Source organism: Sus scrofa, chromosome 1, assembly GCF_000003025.6.
Source record: "Sus scrofa isolate TJ Tabasco breed Duroc chromosome 1, Sscrofa11.1, whole genome shotgun sequence".
Taxonomy (NCBI): domain Eukaryota; kingdom Metazoa; phylum Chordata; class Mammalia; order Artiodactyla; family Suidae; genus Sus; species Sus scrofa.
Genome location: NC_010443.5, coordinates 190,667,588 through 190,687,569, shown reverse-complemented (window position 1 = coordinate 190,687,569; position 19,982 = coordinate 190,667,588). Strand labels below are relative to the sequence as shown.

The following is a 19,982-nucleotide window of genomic DNA, read 5'->3' as shown; positions in this document are numbered from 1 at the left end:
GGACTCTGATTCAAATTCAGGCAGCTGGACTCTATAATCTGTGCTCTTAACCACTACACTATACTGCCTTCCGAACTACACACAATAAAGTGTGGTTAACTCAAAGGGTAAAATAAGTGCAGAGTACTTCAGGGGGGAAAAAGAGCATAAACACTCTACCTAGTCTAGAAGGGCAAAGAAAGACAGGCTTCCCTGAGGAACTGTTATTTGTTAAACCTGACTGAAGAATAAGGTGACCAGGCAAAGCGAGCTGGGGGAAAGCTCCAGGCTGAGGGCGTGAGCGTGTGGCTGGAGAAAACTGGCAGATGAAGCTACAGCGATGGGCAGAGGCCAGGCACGGAGGGCCCTGCTAGGGAATCTGAGCTGTATTCCAAAGGCCAGGGAAACCACTGAAGGGAGGGAAGCAGGGGCGTGACATGATCAAATCTGTACTTTAGTAAGATAAATTGGGTGGCTAGATAAAAGAAAAATGAATTCAATCGAGCAGGGGCTTTGCTTATGTGTTTGTTTTGTTTTTAAACATGAAGTTCTTAGAAAACAAGACTAGAGGAGAGCAAATGATTGAGATTGACCTGGGTTACCAAGGTGGAAAGAAGAGTTTAGAAGGGAGGCCAAGTAGAAATATACTCCGGAGAAGGCCGCAAAAGGACGGAACCCAAGACAACGAAACCGCCCAGAGAAAAGCGCGTAGCCGAGCCTAGGCGAAGGCCCGGGAGAGATGGAGGGGAGCGTTCAGAGACTCCTGCTTCTCTCCGCCCTTCCCTGGTGCTGGGCAGCAGAGGGAATGAAATCTGCAACACCCTCTAAGCTGGGGAAGAGGCGGGTAGTGCACCATAAACACCCACCAGAAGATGGTCCCGAACTTCATCTTCCTCCAGAGTTCGGTGAAGTCCTCGAAGCGCACGCTGTCCATCTTTTGGAAGCGGCTGAGCAGCGCCTCACAGTCCGTCTGCAAGCCTGCGGGAGTCCCCATGTCTGAAAGTCGCCAACCACGCACCACAAACGTTACCCAGCCGGCAGCGGTAGCCGAGGAAACCAGGCTCAGACGCTCCGCCCCCTACGACGTGACGCACACGCTCTTTGTGACGCGTTTCCGGCCCCTTCAGAACCGTCTCCAGTGGAGTCCGCCCGATCACGCGATGGTTACTGCGCATGCGTTGTTTCGTCTGTTTTCGCCCCTCCGCTCTGAGAGTAAAATGAGTGCTTAAAATTTCACTTTAGAAATTTACATCTCAAATGGCATGTGAGCCCAAGAAGGATTTCAAGTCTATATTAGGTAGTTTATGCAAATTGGTATTATCCTCACTTATCACTCTCCTTTAAAGTGATTTTTAGAGTGACAGAAGTCAATTTTTACAGCTGGGGCAGAACAGTTCCCAGCCTCCGCCAACTCCGCGTGGAAAGAAGATCTAAATAGGGTTTACTAAAAAGTAGACTGTACTCATTCTCTTATAGTCTATACCCACATAAAGTGGTGCTTAATGTGCGGCTCTCTCCTTGTAGCCCTAGCAGTTGTCTGCTACCACTCTTGAGACACTCTTAAACATCTTCCCACCACCACCCGAAATCACTAGCACAGTACTTAGCAGAAAGTACCGCATCCGCTTTATATATACATTGATTATTTGGCTGAATTGACTGTACAGGCCACCTCCTCGCATCTCTCAGGAACTAGCTATGGGAGTAGTGTTTTGTACCTTTCACTATTTCTGTGATTGCAAGGCATACTATTTTTATTCTTTAGAAAGAATATGCTAATATAAAAGCATTGGACTTTCTGTCTATGGATGTTCAACACACTCAACTTTCCTGATCAATCATCGTTTATCTTAAATTTTGTGTTTAATATTTTATGTATTATAGGAAAACTTATGTGACATAAGAAGTGTAGCACTGGAGTTTCCATTGTGGCACAACAAATGAATCCAACTAGTATCCATGAGGATGCAGGTTCAATCTCTGCTTGTCTCAGTGGGTTGGGGATCCCGAGTTGCCATGAGCTGTGGTGCAGGTCACAGACATGGCTGGGATCACCACCTTATTGTGTAGGCTGGCAGCTGTGGCTCTGACTCAAACCCTATCCTGGGAACTTCCATATGCTGCAGGTGGGACCCGCCCCCCCCCAAAAGCAAAAAAGAGAGAAAGAAGGAAGGAAGGAAGGAAGGAAGGAAGGAAGGAAGGAAGAAAGAAAGAAAGAAAGAAAGAAAGAAAGAAAGAAAGAAAGAAAGAAAGAAAGAAAGAAAAAGAAAAGCACTAAAATGGACACCTGTATGCCTTCTGTATAGGAACCAGAACATGACTAACACTGTCCCATCAATCTGTTAATTCCTTCTCTAACCTATTCTCCTGCCTATGCCATTATCTTGGTAACAACTACCTTATTTTGATTCTCACTCTCTTATAGCTATTTTAACCACATATGTATGGCTCACTCAACAATATATTGTTTACTTGTGGTTGGTTTTGAGTTTTATGAAAATGGTACTGAAATTTCTAATGTATATTTTTTGAATTGCTTTTAAGTTTAATAATTTTTTCTGATTCACTTATGTTATTTCTGTAGCTATAATTCATTTTCACTGCTGCCTAATGTTCCATTGTGTGAATATACAGTTTATCCATTATTTCCTGAATGCAAATTGAGGTGGGTTCCAGATCTTGCTGTTATAAATAGTATTACTATTAACACTTTGGTACCTGACTCCTTTTATATGTAGGATTGCCAGATAAAATACATGAGACCAAATGAAATCTTAAATTTCAGATCGGCTAAAAGAATTTTTCATTTTTTATCTTAAATACAATTTAAGATAAAATGTGTTTAATATGTGATTTCTGATTATATGTTGCATGACTCTATATATATCCAGGAGTGGAACTGTTTGAAGATAATGAGTGCAAATGTAAAACTTAACAAGACTGGTTTACACTTTACCGTCAGAGTATGAGAGTTCCCAATTCAGCCATATCATATCAGAAATTTCAGGAGTTCCTGTCTTGGCACAGTGGAAACGAATCCAACTAGGAACGATGAAGTTGTGGGTTCGATCCCTGGCCTCCCTCAGTGGGTTAAGGATCTGGCGTTGCCGTGGCTATGGCATAGGCCAGCGGCTACAGTTCCGATTAGACCCCTAGCTTGGGAACCTCCATATGCCAAGGGTGTGACCCTAAAAAGATAAAAGAAAAAAAGAAACTTGGTATCTAACTCTCGTCTTGATACATTTTTCTGATATAATGGTTATACATCTTCTCAAATTCTAATTTTGTATTCATATTTCCTCCACTGTGAAATTCTTCTTTATATATTTTTCAATTGGGTTATTTGCCTTATTGATTTGTAGCATATATTTTGACTACTAAATTGATGTTTATACATATATATTACAATTATCTTTTCCCAGTTTGTGGCTTTTTGTTTTTGTTTGTTTTTTTTGGCCATGCCCACAGCATATGGAGTTCCCAGGGCAGGAAAGAAACTTGGAACTCCTGTTACTTGTATTTATGTACTATCTTTATGATGACTTTTGATGTACAGGAATTTTTATTTTTAGTGTAGTGAATTTTTTTAATCTTTTGGCTATAAATATTTTATTTGAGATACTGACTTCTGCTGGTCTGCAAACTTTTTTTTTTAAATCTTTTCACACCGAAGTACAGAAATTGAGAAGTGTTTGCAAACTTTTAACAGCAATTTGACTAAGTAATTTCATGTCTGTTGAATCTAATGACTTTTAAAAATGGACTTGTATTTGGTGTGAATTTTTTAATTTCAGTTTTATGGTAACTTATTTTTATTTTAGTTTACAAAAGTATTAGTCCACAATAGTCTGGGGAGAAATGGTTTGTTATTGCCAATAGTTTGAGAAGCACTGCTGTACGGCATTTTAGCCCACATTCTATTGGCCAGAACTCAGTCACGTGGCACCACACAGGCACAAAGAGACCTGGAAATGTGGTCCCTAACTGGGATGCCTTTTCCCAGCAACAACTCCAATCCATGGAAAAGGTACATAATCTTTGTTGGACTGCCAACATCACTGCCACAATTTTATTCCAAAATCTGTGCTGCCCTTCATTTTTAATCCACCAAAATCCATCTAAAAGTGATTTCTATGTATGGTATGAGTTGAGGATCCAATTTCACTTTATTCTGTGTGTATAACTATATGTATGTGCATTTTCCGTATGCATAATTTTCCAGTACCTGTGACTGAATACTTCATCTTTTCCCACTAATCCAAAAAGTCACTTCTGTCATGTATCAAGTGTGCAGGGCTAACTGAGGCCAGTACACAACTGTATGGCTCTGAACCTGTTGCTGACATACCAAAGTATTTCCATCACTGTTAGTATACAATCACAGTATAGTCACTTCTAATCACCCTCAAACTCCTGATTTGGGCCACCTAGGCCCCTCCCCCTAACTTTCCCAAAATCCAAAAAAATGAAATGGTTAAGTTTGGCACAGGAAGGTGCCAGCTTTAGCCTGTTTCTGGGGTTACTATTTACTTCCAAAGGTCAATTTGAATTTTGCTACAGAAATACCATACTCTAAATACCACAGATATTTTTTAATCTGGGAAGGAACGTCCTTTTGTCTTATTCTTCTTAGGGTATATTGATTATTTTGTACTTTTGCTTTTTCATATACATTTTAAATTCAACTTGTCAAGTTTCTCTAATAGTACCTTGGGATTTCGATTGAACTGCATTAAATCCATGTCAGTTTGGAAAGGATAACATTTTCTTTTCTTTTTTTTTTTTTAGGGCCGAACCTGAGGCATATGGAAGTTCCCATGCTAGAGGACAAATCGGAGCTACAGCTCTGGGCCTACACCACAGCCATAGCAATGCCTGATTGCTGACCCACTGAGCGAGGCCAGGGATTAAACCTGCATCCTCATGGTTACTAGTCCGATTTGTTTCTGCTGTGCGACAACGGAAACTCTGGAAAGGAAACATTTTTATCATATGGAGTGTCCATATTTGTAAACATTCAAGTAATCTTTAGCATCTTTAATAAAGTTCTATAGTTTTTATTGAGAATGGATCAATGTCCTGAGGCTAGGCACAGAGCCAGCTTGGGATGACAATGGTTTCAACAGTGCTCTTGTCTCTTTCCCTGATCTCTCCGTTAAACTGCCTGCCTCTTTGAGTAGCACACCCAGCTATTAGGCTCCACTAATTGTTAGCTGATTGCTCTACTGCTTCTGACAATGTCCTAGGGGCATGAATTGCTCCATAGTTTAATCCAATTACATTTAGTTTTCTTTACAGAGATAGCCTTTGAGTCCCATCTTGAGCTTTGTTCTGATCCCAAGTTGTCTCTTTGCCAGGCTTTCTCTGGTAAACTAGCAGGTCTGCAGTTTAACTTCCTGCTGCTGCATGCAACTACCAGCATCCTCTTAATTACTTTACCACCAGAATATGCATTATTTTCAAGAGCACCCTTAGGTTTTAATTTCCTCACACCCTTCCAAATGAAGTCAGTTCCTCTGTGGAGAGCTTCAGAGTTCTCTGCTGTAATGGACTTTTCTCTCCCATTGGGCAAAATCTCTGATCAAGATGGGAATGGGGAAGAAGTGTCCCTTTTCTTTTAGAGCCATACACTACCCATGCTTTATAAGCAGGGCTATGGAAGAGGACAGTAGCTTCTGTTCCCAGGCTGCCTCTCCTGGCCTGGAACTCATGAGTAAGCTGTGTGAGCTGAGGTTGTTTGGGGCCCCAGCACTGCTGGCCTCCTGACCCTAGGATAGAGCCTCTCTTCTATGAGTAATGTCTCTCTAATCTCTAGCACCCATTTATTGGAATTCAGCCTTTGCAACATTATGCTAAGGAGGATGAAAATGCTGGCAGCCTGTCTCTCCCAGGAGATCCACAGCCCTTTACTGAGATCTAGGGGAAGATCGACTGTCATCTTCTTGGCCACGGCCAACCAGAGTGGAGCTTCTGTTACACTGAGTGGGGGGTGGGGTTGGGGTTGGAGGTCATAGCTCAAGTGCCACTGACTCTCGCTGTTCTTACCAAGATTTAGTAGATGTTCTTGAATAAATGTTTCTACATCTGCTGTATTCCCTTCAACGTCAAGAAACTTTTTTTTTTTTTTTGCTTTTTAGGGCCACACCCGCACCATATGGAGGTTCCCAGGATAGGGATCAAATCGGAGTGTAGCTGCCAGCCTATGCCACAGCCACAGCAACACCAGATCCGAGCCACATCTGCAACCTATACCACAACTCACGGCAATGCCAAATCCTTAACCCACTGAGCAAGGCCAGGGATCGAACCTGTGTCCTCATGGATGCTAGTCAGATTCATTAACCACTGAACCACGACAGGAACTCCAGTGCCAAGAAATTTTAAATGCTTGTTGTCTAAAATATTCACCAGTTGTAGGTGTTTCCTGGGGAGTAACTCCATAGAGCTCCTCATACTGCCATTTTCCTGGGGATGCATGTAAAGGCATAACTCTGGTCCTCAAGTTGCTCCCCATCTAAAGTAGAACTCACCTCAAGAAGATAACTATCATTTTAGTGTGATATGAAAGAGATGAGCACAGTGCAACATGGAAACACCTAGGAGAAACTCCTAAGCAGTCCTTTATTCGTGTCTGTGACCTACACCACAGCTCACAGCAATGCTGGATCCTTAACCTACTGAGTGAGGCCAGGGGTCAAACCCGAATCCTCATGGATAACTAATCAGATTCATTTCCAGTGCACCACAACAGGAACTCCCTAACCAGTCCTTTAGAAAGGAAAAGCTTTCTAATGTAGGAACTGAATCATGAAAAATGAGGGAAAGAATTAAGATGAAGATGAAAATAGGAAGAGTGCTACAGATGTAGAAAAAACCAAATGTAAATGTGCAAAGAGGTAAGAGACAAAGTTGGGAGGTTTTATCATCGCAGCATAGCATGCAAAGGTAAGAAGTTGCAATATTTGGAAAAACAGGCAGGGGAATCCCAAGGCTTGGCATACTTTGTGTTGGGAGACTTTCCCCCTGGATTTCTCAGTGTTCTTGTACATTCTGAGCCTACTGAGTGAAGATGCTTGACTAGAGGTCCTTAAGTGACTCATAAAAACTTCAGTTGTGTTTGTCCAATTACAGCTGAATGCCTGAGGACCTCCAGAATGCAAATTAACCATACTCTTGACGGCAGGCACAACACTAGAATATTCCTATCCCCACACATCTTAGAATGACATTGTCTTAGTCCATTCAAGCTGCTAAAACAAAATACCAAACACTGGGTAGTTTATAAACAACAAACATTTATTCCTCCCAGTTCTAGAGCTGGAAGTCCAAGACCAGAATCCTGGCAGTCAGTGCTCACTGGTGAGAGCCCTATTCCTTGCCGCAGATCCCTAACTTCTCCTTGTATCCTCCAGAGGCCAAAGGGGCGACAGAGCTATCTGCAGCCTCTTTTAAAAGGGCACAGATCCCTTTTATGTGGTTCCACCCTCATGACCCACTCATCCCCAAAGTCCCCTCCTCTGCTGATACTATCATTTTGGAGATCAGATTTCAACATATAAATTTTGAGGGGCCATAAACATTTAGAGTACAGCAAACATCTCAGACGCACTCAACGCTCAGTCATTGTTCTTTGAATAAATGGATTTCACTGGAAGAGCTAGAACATGGTCCCATTTTCCCCAGTCCATTCCTCTGATAATTTCTTCTCTGGTCTCCATGTCACTGGATAGCCTCTCCCATGTTCAATCACATGTGAGTTGCCCTTGTGCAAGTGGACAACTTGGGAATGGAAAGTTTTAGGAGTAATCAAAGATGAATTGGATGGGAACCACGCTCTGAAGGAAATAAAGAGTTTAGTAGGGGAGGGAACACAGGCAGAAATGATCACAGACAGTTAAAAGAAGAGAGAAGTAAAGTAAAAGGGCTAAAGGTGAAATTCAGAGACGGCAAATATTTACAGCTGAATTTGCCCAGGAAGTAGCAAGACACTTACCTACTCAGGCTGTGCTGGCTCCTGTCTAAATTGCAATGCGAGTAGCTTACTTCAGTTGGGTTTTTGCTTTGAATATTCTACCAGCAGGCTGGAGAGTCGGACAACACGTTACAATGGCTTACCTCAAATCTTGCTCAGTGCTCCTATTAAAGCGTATCATAATCAGTTGTGTACAGAACCATCAAAAAAAAGTTTCAAAGAACCAATAATATTATCCAAAAATACACTTTAAGGATCTCTACACAAAACAGTTTTCTTATTGGACCTTGATAGCTTGTTTGGAGGTTCTAGCAGGGGAGCGTAGCTACTCATATACCCTTGACCCAAGAATGGTTCTCCTCTATCGGGGATGGTTATCCTCTTTGCCTAAACACACAGCTTCAGGAGGGACACTCGTGGAGCGATGAGGGAGGAAGGGGACACCCGCCTAGGCAGCCAGATCAGCCGAATCAATGGGGTGACAGATGTCGTAGCCAGATGGCCCTCACATCCCCAAAATAGGTTTATTCATGTTTTAACATTTCAAAGATCTCTCAAAAATATTTGACTTAACAGCGTCCTAGCCTACTTGTCAGGCTATATGTGATGTTTCTCAATTTTCAAAAATGCGTTTCCCTTTGGGATGAACATTACAGCACTGCTCCCATTTCACTAACCCCACCCTCACTCCCACCCCCTGGTCTGTGCTCCTCTGTAAAGAATCACCAGTTTATAGGGATTTATTAAGCATCCATAAAACCACAAGAGTTACAGCACTCTCCCTAAATGGCACCTCTCTTAATTAAACACAAACATAATGACTGAGGCTACAGATCAGGTTTTATTAGTTAAAAAAATTTTTTTAAAACACCTCGAGCACTTTTTTAAATGTTAAAATTTAAAGAGAAATTTTAATGTCCTACTTTTTAGGAAATTCTACTTGAAAAACCATAAACAATGAATTTTTCTGAAAAAAATACAAATAAATGTAAAATATAATCAGCTGTGGATATACAGAGGCGAGGTTTTTTTTTTTTTTTATTCTAAACAATACCAGGCTCCATACTTGACAACAAATTGCGCAATCATAACCTATTAATCACAGGAGATTAAGGCCCCAAGCTTTTCCTTTTTCCGTAAACTCACCTCCCTTCTGTCCAACAAGATTATCTTCTCCCAAAGGATTCTCAATAGCCGGCTTTGATAAAGTGCAGACACACAATGAATTCAAACAACTGAAGCAAAAAAAATCCCAAACCAAAAGAAAACCAACAAAAAATAAAACCCACCTGAGGCGGCTAAAGTTTCCATTTACTTAAATCTGGCATATCTCAAAGTGCTTTAAATAAACAAAGTCTTTGAGCGCCTTAAAAATGTTCAAATAAACCCACAGCTTCTCTGTTTTTGACAGACTTGGTCGATGAGGACTAATTTAAAAAAAAAACTGTTACACCGATGCCCAATCTGCTAGGCGACCCGTCGGTATTTTTCTGTCCTGCAGGGCACAGATTCACATTGCAATGCACTTGCCTGGGAGCATTTGCCAAGCACACTTCCCGTCCCAAAAATCTCCCCGCGTTCCCCGCCCCCCAACCCAACATCCCAAACCACCAAGTTTGGGGAAGGGCAGACAGCAGAAGCCGACAAGACACGGAAGACAAAGGGCAGTGCGGGGCCCGCGCCCCCGCCCGCGCGCGCGCATCCCCAGGCCGGGCGGTGGCGCCTCCACATGCGCTCGCACACGTAGGCGGGAGCCGGGAGCAACAGACCTACCCGCCGCCAGGGCCGCCTCGTGCCGGCCTCACTCCTGGGCCGCAGGCCGCGGGCGGGGCCGGGGCTGCGGTGCTGCGCTCCGGCACGTACCGGGGCGGGGCCAGCAGCGCGGCGGGCGGGGTTTGGGGAAGTTTCTCCCCGAGGCTCCCGTTTCACATCCTTATCATGTAGGCACCCGGGCGCCGGGGACAGAAGGGGTGGCCGGTCCCTTCCGTATCCTTGCTATTTTCCCTGCTGAGGGTCTGACCACTGCCGCTCTCAGGCACCTGTCTTTCCTCTCCGTCCCGGAATGGAGCCAAGACAAGGGAATAAAAGAAATTAAATAGTACAAGGAGATCGGGTGTCTGAGCAGCGTCTTGGATAAAACCATCCACTACAGGTAAGAATAAAAATTATGTCCAAACCTCTGAAAGGTGTGAACACAACAAAGCTCCAGAAGGCGTTCATAGGAATGTTTTTGGTAAGGTGTAAGCGTTTATCTTACAGGGAGGCTATTTCATATCAAATTCTACAGATTGGACTAATTCTCTGTAAAATGATCTGGGACAACAGGTTCAGCGCTATTTAAAGGGATGAAATATGAGCAAAGTGGTTAGTCGTAGACTTAAAAAAAAAACACCCGAGTAAAATTTTTTTCTTTACATTTTTGTAGTTCCAGCTAGCAACATGTTTGCAAAACTTTTATTTAACCGAATCCCTTTGCCTTAAAAAAAAATTCATATTTTTTGCAACTTGTTTTTGACGTTACTAGGTTAGAAATGTGAACTTTTAGAATGTTTACGTTTCCACAAAGCAAATAATTTTAAGTTCATCTTTTTATGTATTTTTGAGGTTATAGGAGAAAACCAAGATTTAGGCAGTTGTAATACAAACTTAAATATATGCCATGCTGGCAGAACCATACCATATATTCATATAGCCTTTTATAGTTCATCTACATACTTTTCATCCACCATCTCATTTACCTGTGAGTAAATAATTTACCTTTCCATAATCAGACACCCGAATCTCTAGGTCAAACTCAAACCCACTAAATAGCACCAGAATACCACTTGTATTCATTTTCATAGATGCCTTCCATTCCTCTCATTGAACCTCTCATTGTCCTCTATGACTTCATTACTGTCAAGGGACACCTGCCCTCAGTTCCCTACTCCCTGATTGCTTTCTCCTAGTTGCCATTTAAGCAATTAATCGGGAAAAGGGCAGGTTCTCCCAGACCGGGTACACCCCACCAGTTCAGACGCTCTGAAATCCCTGGGAGGCCACCTCTCCAAGACAGTTTACTCATCTACAAAATGAGAAACAGGTACGAATTCATAGGGGTTTTCCAAAGATTGTGCCATAACATGCAAAATGTTTAGCACAAAGTCCAGCATCTAAATGAAATGTTAGATTCATTTAAACTTATCTAGCAGTTAAAAAAGTTAATATTGTGGCTTAGAAAAAAGGAACAAAAATGCTTGAACTCCTTTGCTATACTTTCTTCAGATGTGAAGACAGTACTATGGTCATTCACTCACAGGAAGGGAGACGACCTATCACAGGACTCTAATTTCTGGGGTAGGGCTCTCCTTGCATAAGAGCATTATTTATAAGGCCATTTGTGACGGTCTCTGAGAGGCTGGCACAATGCTGCCAGGACCAGATGGTTCTGCTATTTAAAATAGCTTGAAGCACTCCAGGGGGCTTGTTTTCTAAATGACTGTGGAGTAGATACTTGTTTTCTTCCAGCTTTATTGTTCTTTATGTCATTGCTTTACTGTCCTCATCTAAATCGCTGCTCCCACAAGTCATTTCAGACTCCTGGAATGATCTCAAACCACTACTACTGCTCCCACAAGTCATTTCAGACTCCTGGAATGATCTCAAACCACTACTAATAATTGAAAACAATTAACTTCTAGATTTCAGCTGAAGCTCATTTGCAACTAAAATAAGCAGAATTTTTTCTTCTATCTTGACCTGGAAATATTAAGCAATTACTTTATTCTAAAACACTATGTCTGGTACTATCTGTAATTAAATGTAGAACCACTTTGGAGCATAGTATTTGCAGGGAAATATGTAAAATCTTGGGTCACCCTCCCCAGAATCTTGGATTCAGTCTTAGTATTGTAAACTTTTTGTTCCCAAATTTTCATGTAACTGTAATCACATTTTCTTCATTCTGAGATAAAAACAGCCTCCCAAGATTTGTTGCTTAGTTAATTTTATTCAGGGTATTTTGTCCCATAACCTCAGGGTACAAGGCCTAAGGCTCTGGCACTACCTATGTAATTTGTCCATAAAAATAATTTGCTGTTACTTCTCAGAGCAGAGAGATTCACTCTTTCCTTGTTATATCTTTTGGTGCTGATTTTTAAAATTCTAAGTGAGAATGTATTACTTTTACAATCAGAAAAGAAATTTTGCTGTTTCATTTTAAGAACATAGGAGAAAATGAATAAAGCTATTTAAAAATTTTAAAACATACAGTATCATTAAGGCAGAAACAAAGCAAGGTTTCTTTTTTTTTCTAGTTTCATACTGGAGTCAGAAGTCCTAAGTTTAAATCTTTGGTCTGCCATGTATTGCCTTTAAGGTTTGGACAAATCATTTCATCATTTGAGGTCTAAATTTCTTCATCTGTGAATGACAATAATTAGAAATCTTTAGAAGAATTTCTAACCCTTACAACATTATGTAACTGTAGTGTTCAAGATTTGCCTCACTCATCCCATTCATATAAAATTTTGTTTTACTTTAAGGTTCATAAATTCACAAATGACGTTTCTTTTCTAAAAGCATACTTTTTTACAGTGGAACATTATGGTTTGTTATTATTTAACATTACATTAGGACACAGTATAAATTAAGGTGATAGCTGTGAAATAAATGTAGAAATAAGAAAGAGCAATGTAATATTCATAAATACTTAAACTGTTGGTAAACAATCTTATGAGTCAGAAGTGTTGAGGTAAATATTTTAACATAAAAGGTGATCAAAGGGGGCCTGGTCCACAGAAGATGTTTATTTGATGTAACAAAACAATACAGTTAGTGTTAGATCCAACCACAAAGAGCAAAAGGAATGAAAATTTGTACAATGCACATAGAAAAACAAGATTTTACTGTGACAACTATATATTTCTAAAATAATGTTTCTAAATTACTTAATTATTGAAATCTATATGATAACAGAAGGATGTTAATAGCGACAAAGTGCATAAAACCAAACATCAAATTTTGAGCAAATTAACATACTAGGCAATTTTGCTAACAAAGCATGATTTTTTTTTCTTGTTCACAATCTGCTCAAAATACCTTTATACCAACAGGGTGGGCAGAACATTTAGGTTTAATATCAATTACACAATATTAGCATAAACTTTCACAACTACAGATAGGGTATTGTTTTCTTTTGGGCTGGCAAAGTGACTACAGAAACATCAGATCATTTCTCTGAATTGAGAATTTTATCCAAATAAATGCCACATACCTTCCAGATATATGCATATCTTTCTATATCATGTAAATGGCTTTACCCATTTAAATAATAAACCATACAAGCATTTAAGAATCATTATTATATGATTAACAATGTCATGTTCCAGGTTTAATAATTTCATAGGCCAAAAAAAATTTCTTCTTAAAAACTAGTCTTATAAATGCAGAATATATTGCATGAGTAACTGCTGGTATTTTTTTAAGAAAATATATTGTGCAATTGTGGCTACCGTGTACTGCTGGCAAATCATTAGTTTATGTAAAATGTGAAAAAAATGAGTAAAAATTTTTCGAACTCATCATGATGAAAGGTTACTGCCTTCTTAAAAAATCATATTGGCATCTTATTAAAAATAATTCAATAAGGGACAAACTCCCTAGCCTGAAATAAATAAATAAAAAGGTGCATTTTAAAAATGATGCTACTGCAATGCAATGGTTTAAATACCAAAGAACCGTGAATGTGCTGTCTGTGATCTGGCAATAAAGAACATACTAAAAAAGAGCATTAATGTAAATTAAGTAGAAAGGGGATCAAAATTGAACTAATAGAGTTTGTGCAGTATTTGTAGCCAGGCTTCTAAAATTAGATATAGAAAATATAAATAGACTGCTTTAGGTAATGAGCCACCAGTGTCCAAAAAAAGGAATGAGATTATGAAAAAACTCAGTTAACTTGATCCAAAGCTCTGAGTAATTCTTCACCCTGTAGTAGGTTTCTGCTGCCTTGTATAGGAGCATTAACTTCACAATCATAACTGGTCAGCTGTGGTAATCCACTCTCATCCATTGATTGCCCCAGGAGTCTACAGGCTAAGTCTGAAAAACAAAGACATATCTAATTATTTATTTATCAATCAATGAATATTATTAAGTAGCTACTATGCACTAGGTATTGGGGGAAATAAGGCAAATTCTGGAAGGGTTTTCAGTCTACTGGGTAAAACCACCACTTGAAAGTGGTGTCAAGTGTTAACTGGTGCTATGTCACAAGTGTTTAAAGCATACACTGAAGGCATAAAGGAGTGTGATAAACCAATTTTAAAAGGCTTTAAAATATATAAGTTTCAGCTTCTACTCAGTATTGATAGCACACAGATATAGACAGATCCTTTTTTTTTTTTTGTCTTTTTAGGGCCACACCCACGGCATATGGAGGTTCCCAGGCTAGAGATCAAATTGGAGCTGAAGCTGCCAGCTTACGCCACAGCCACAGCAACTCAGTATCCAAGCCACGTCTTCGACCTACACCACAGCTCACGGCAATGCCGGATCCTTAACCCACTGAGCGAGGCCAGGGATCAAACCCGTGCCCTCATGGATGCCAGTCGGATTTGTTAATCCGCTGAGCCACGAGGGGAACTCCTAGACAGATCTTTAGAATTCTAAAAATTCAAAGTTCCATCTTATCTGTTACTGATCAAATAAAATGCAACCTTATTTTTTAATCTCGCTAAAGAATGAAAACCACTCTCACTAGGAGTAAAGCTCATAAATAAAAGTTTCATATATTTTAATTCTCTTGTGATGTTCTAGGGCAGAAAGAATAAACTAACCAGAGGGTATTAAAATAATTGTCTTTTGCTCCGTTCCATTCTGTTCACTAGATTTGCATCCTTTTACACGTTTCCAAGAAAGTGATGTAGTAGTTGCACGATCATCTGGCTGCTGTAATAATGTTCCCTAAAAACAGTAAAGTTATTTCAATTTTACTATGTTGAATTTTTAAAATCAAAAACTTTTAAATCAATGTAAATTTAACAATATGTAGGCAAGATTCTTAAATACTACTCTATTTTACATTAATTTTAATACTACTATGATGAATTCATTTACCACTCATTATAGCAACAGTGTTATGTAAATGCTTTTTAGTTAATTTGGGCTGAAAATATCAGTATGGATTACCCCAGCATTGACTGTGTTTTGTGGGTAAGAAAGGAAAGTAAACTGAAGAGAATGAGTCTTGGGGATGGAAATGAGGAGAGAACCTAATTTACTCAAAACACATCTCTAGCGTCTGGAATTTTTACATGGAGACTATATTCATTAAATGTTTGTGTTTTTAAGAAAGAGTGTGTACAAAGTAAAAAAAAAATGTACAACTTTTGAGAATGTAATGTCAGGACTTAGAAGATACAAGGAGTAACCTATATATTTAACTCAAATAGCACATTAGATAGAAGAGAAAAGCAAACATACTGTCACACTTACAATTCCTACTGCTTGAAAAAGTGACCCATCATGTTCTATTTTTCGCTTTCTCTGAGCATTCTGAAAAGCAATTATCTTTGGATTTAGTTCTTCCTCAGGAACAGTAGTTCTGAAAAAAATTTTTTAAATAAAAATATGATTGATTTACTTAAAAAATATCCAATTAGCTTTTTTAAACGAAAACATATAATGCCTGTTTTCCAACATTAATATAATGTTATACATAATTTTCTTGATTATTCAAGTTTATTATCTTAGAAGCTAAAGTTCATTTTATAAAACAAAATTTCTTAACATATCTATTTCCCTATTAATAAAACAGAACTGAACAGAACTAAATTGATATCAAAGAGTTAAATATTGGGAGTTCCCATCGTGACTCAGTGGAAACGAATCTGACTAGCATCCATGAGGATGCAGGTTCCAACCCTGGCCCTGCTCAGTGGGTTAAGGATCTGGCATTGCCGGGAGTTGTGGTATAGGTCACAGATGTGGCTTGGATCTGGCGCGTTGCTGTGGTTTTGGTGTAGGCCGGCAGCTATGGGAACCACCATATGCCACGGGTGTGGCCCTAAAAAAACCAAAAAAGAAAAGAGAAAGAGTTAAATATTGCCCTTTCTTTTTATTGGCTGTACCTGTGGCACACAGAAGTTCCCAGGGCAGGGACTGAACCTGCACCATAGCTGCAATGCATAGCAACGACAATGCCAGATCCTTAACCTGTTGCGCCACCAGGGAACTCCAATACTGGCCTTTCATTCCACCTAATATAGATATTCTTGGGACTACTGTAATATAAGATCAATTTCACATTTGTGTTGTGTTTTCAGTTTATAAAACACTGCATGTTTATTAGGTTCATTTTAGCTTCACTCTACTCCCCAAGATAATACAGGTGTATAATGCACGTTCTAAAACATGTTATGTAACTTGTTCTATTGCTAATTAGTTGCAGATAGGAAAGTATACTAGTGCACTGAAGGTCTCTTGACACCCACTCCTCTTCCCAGTGATCTTCCCACTAATCCATTTTGCCCTAGGTATTGATCTGATTATAAAACCTGATATGCACCCAAAATTAATATTAATGTTTTATGCATTAAGTACATCAATTTTGTTCTGTCTTTGTCAGAACCCCTCAACCCCCAACATAATCACAATAGTTGCAACTGCTCTCTTACATGCAGTCTTGTTTTATATTTTTGAAAAATTCCATAAAACCTTCAATATACAGACAAGTAAGCTTTTCAAAATTTTTATAAGTATTATATTTATTAAGTGTAATTCAGTCTATCATGTAAATATCTTAGTAGTAGTACATTTAATTATTTATTTTTAATCTTTGCTCTAAAGCTGCAAGTTGTCTAGTTTAACATAGCACTTTGATTTTGCAAATTACCTACAGAGGTAGTAAAGAAGAAAGCCTCCATGTAGTTCTGAAAGGTAAGTTCATTTCTTAAAGTGTTTACTGCATACTATATTGGAATTAATGTTTAAAAAAATTGCTGAAGTGATTATTTGTTGAACTTTGTTTTTGACAAGTACATAGTTATTCAGAAAACTGAATAACCCATGGTTCTCTGCAGCTCTAACTGTAAACCACAGATCATTGCCAATTCTACTGCTATATTCATTTATCTCCCCATCCAATATCTTTTATTGAAGCAAGGACTACATGTTAGGTATGGGAGTTAAGTATCAGTAACACAAAAATGTCCAAGACACTGCCACTGCCCAGAGGAACTCTAAAGTCAGTTAGTGATATAGTAAAAAAAGTAGTATTAAGTACTCCTTTGTTAAAGACCCAGCTCTGGGAAGAGCCTCTCCTGGCATTCTAGGTCAAAGCAGTGATGCAGGGCAGGAGAGAAAAGCCCTAAACTCTGGAGATGGCAGTGCTTTTCCTATTGCTGTTGATACCTGGCTCAGTCTGGGCACCATAGAGAAGGAATTTCTCTTCTCCACACACTGCCCCACTGACTACAACTTCTTCCTCTGATTATAGCCTCAAATTTAAAATATGTCAAATCCTATTACAATTATACACAAAAATTATAACAAAGTTTGGTGGCATCCATATGTTTTTTCAAACTAAATCCGTAGAAACAATGTCATAAAGCATGCTTAGATTCCTGTTGTAGCTCCTAAAAACCTATTTAAGCTATAATATAGCAAGTGTTCTATAATAAAAAGGAAAAATTAAAACAATTCTAACTATACATAAATTTTTTTTTAATGCTTGAAATATCTATACTGAATACTGAGGACTGAAGAATTATCAAGCTCAAGCTGGAACGGGGAACTGGAAGTTCTGGTAATGCAGCGGGTTAAGACTTGGGTGGCTGCTGTGTTGAGGGTTCAATCCCTACAGGCCATGGGTGTGGACAAAAAAAAAATGGAATGGGAAATTGGAATACCCTTAATTGGAAAGGCATTTGTCCCGGTAAGCTTAAAAAGAGCTCCAGGAAGTGGAGGCAGTGAGGATAGTTAGCTAGTCTGATTTAAGCAATCACAAGAAACTGGGCCAATTATTGTACATTTATAGAATTTATTGGCTGAATTTGATTTTTAGAGGTATTAGAAGACCCTCCCTTCCACCTACATTTATTTAATTATTTATATAATATTTTTTGGCCAAACTTGGAAGCATATGGAAGTTCCCAGGCTAGGGACTGAGTCTGAGCCACAGCTGCGACCTGCACCACAGCTGTGACCTGCACCACAGCTGCAGCAACACTGGATCCTTTAACCCTCTGTGCCAGGCCAAGGAGTGACTCCGTGGTGACCAGAGCTGCTGCAGTTGGATTCTTAACCCACTGCGCCATGGTGGGAACTCCCAGCCTTCTACATTTAGATAAGTGATACAATTATAAAATAATACACACACTAATTCAGAAATGGCTTTCTGAATGCTTGCTTAAAGTTAAGAATTTGTATGTCAATTTTCTGTTCCATAAAGCATTTATGTCAGAAAGTTTGATATGTTTATAAGTAATTTTCCATAATACACATTTCTTCAAAAATAAACAATGAACTATAATGTTACATATAAATACCTTTGACTCAAAGCGACAGATAACACATTAGGACTTCTTGGATGAGATTTTTCTGTCTGTTCTATGACTCCTTTTCCTGCTCTGTTTGGTGAGGCTGTCCGACTTCCAGTATCACTGTATGGTGATGTTGTAGCACAAGTAGTTTCTTTATGTACGTGGGGAGGAGATGGAAATGCAATCAGTATTTTAATGTCTTCCATACCATCTTTTGCCACTGTTTTTAATTCGTCAGTGGTGGCAGCTGGAGTGGTGGTGGTTACAGGAGGTTCTGGCATTGGAGTGGGCTGGAATACTGTAATTGTGCTCGCACTCTGAGGACTTGTAGAACTGCTTTCCAATGGTGACAACTGATCGAAGGAACGTAACTGGAAGTCATCATCCATTGGGATATAAGGAGCTAACATCTCCAAGTCTAAATCAGTGTCCTTTAAAATAACAAATATATGTATTTTTAGAATGGCCACACCTTATAAAAGAACACCAAGTTAAACCCAAAGCCATTTGAGAGTAAAAATTAATAAAGTTTAATAGAAAATATGTAATAAACAAATGTATATACCTGAGTAGAAAATGGATTCTTTGCCTCTGTGTCTTCAGCAAAAAGTTTCTCTACCAATTCCAACTTGAATTCATTGACCATATCACTATCCACATCAAAACAATATTCACTGGGACTGTTAGGCTGTAAAAAGAATTAATTACTTTTCCCTAAAGAAGCCTGCATAAATATTTTGCTAGTTGTTAGAATTTGTAAATTTGATCTCAGATGATACACAATAAAGTCTATCTCCTCTATCAAATTTTATCAAACTAGTGATAAACATTTGAGCTTACATGTAAAATTTTGCCAATATATCCATTTCTAATTGTATAACATTATTTATAAAATTAAAAGACTCATTTATCTACTTACTCTAAAGAATAAAACTCACCCAATAATTCACCTAGAATTCTCTAGAATCTAACTGTGCACTGAAAAGCCACACTGCTGTGGTGATCTACCAAAAATTTCACAGCTACTCTGAAAGGCAGGGCAGGCATGGAGGTGGAGACTTAAGTTTTTACTTGTACTCACCTTAATGAATTTAGTACTAGTTTAAAATTTTAACCAAAAAACTATAGCTATACTTTTTTTTTCTTGGAATGACTGCAGCCAAGGCATATGGAAGTTCCCAGGCCAGGGATGAATCTGAGCCATAGCTACAGCAATGCCACATCCTTTAACCTACTGCACTAGGCCAGGGAGCAGACATGCACTCCACAGTGACCCGAGGTGCCGAGATCAGGTTCTTAACCCACTGTGCCACAGTGGGAACTCCCTATAGCCATGTATTCTAAGCATAAACTTTTGCTACCCTCATCTTAACATTTTTGTTAGATTTACATTTGTTGGATGAAAAATGAAATGCATAAAATATTTTTGTGCTAGGCAAACTGAGCAATCAGAGAATAGGATATATTCCCCAGAAGATGAGATGTCAAATCTATTTTTAGCTTGCCAG

At 39.2% G+C, this 19,982-nt stretch overlaps 2 protein-coding genes across 9 annotated transcripts in view; both read right to left on the bottom strand.

Moving 5' to 3' along the window:
• SNAPC1 (small nuclear RNA activating complex polypeptide 1) overlaps nucleotides 1-9,805 on the bottom strand; it is a 35,879-nt gene extending 26,074 nt beyond the window's left edge. The window contains exons 1-4 of one of the 8 annotated variants that reach the window (XM_005652698.3): nucleotides 9,241-9,707; nucleotides 9,098-9,149; nucleotides 7,973-8,115; nucleotides 846-1,185 (exon numbers count right to left, since the gene is read on the bottom strand). In XM_005652698.3, the coding sequence (XP_005652755.1) occupies nucleotides 846-973 (128 nt within the window). In that variant the 5' untranslated portion in view covers nucleotides 974-1,185; nucleotides 7,973-8,115; nucleotides 9,098-9,149; nucleotides 9,241-9,707. The other 7 variants (XM_021062512.1, XM_021062485.1, XM_013988729.2 and 4 more) reach the window with 7 other exon arrangements.
• HIF1A (hypoxia inducible factor 1, alpha subunit (basic helix-loop-helix transcription factor)) overlaps nucleotides 13,644-19,982 on the bottom strand; it is a 48,491-nt gene continuing 42,152 nt past the window's right edge. The window contains 5 exon segments of the mRNA NM_001123124.1: nucleotides 13,644-14,032; nucleotides 14,770-14,896; nucleotides 15,428-15,536; nucleotides 18,481-18,905; nucleotides 19,040-19,162. Of these exon segments, the coding sequence (NP_001116596.1) occupies nucleotides 13,881-14,032; nucleotides 14,770-14,896; nucleotides 15,428-15,536; nucleotides 18,481-18,905; nucleotides 19,040-19,162 (936 nt within the window). The 3' untranslated portion in view covers nucleotides 13,644-13,880.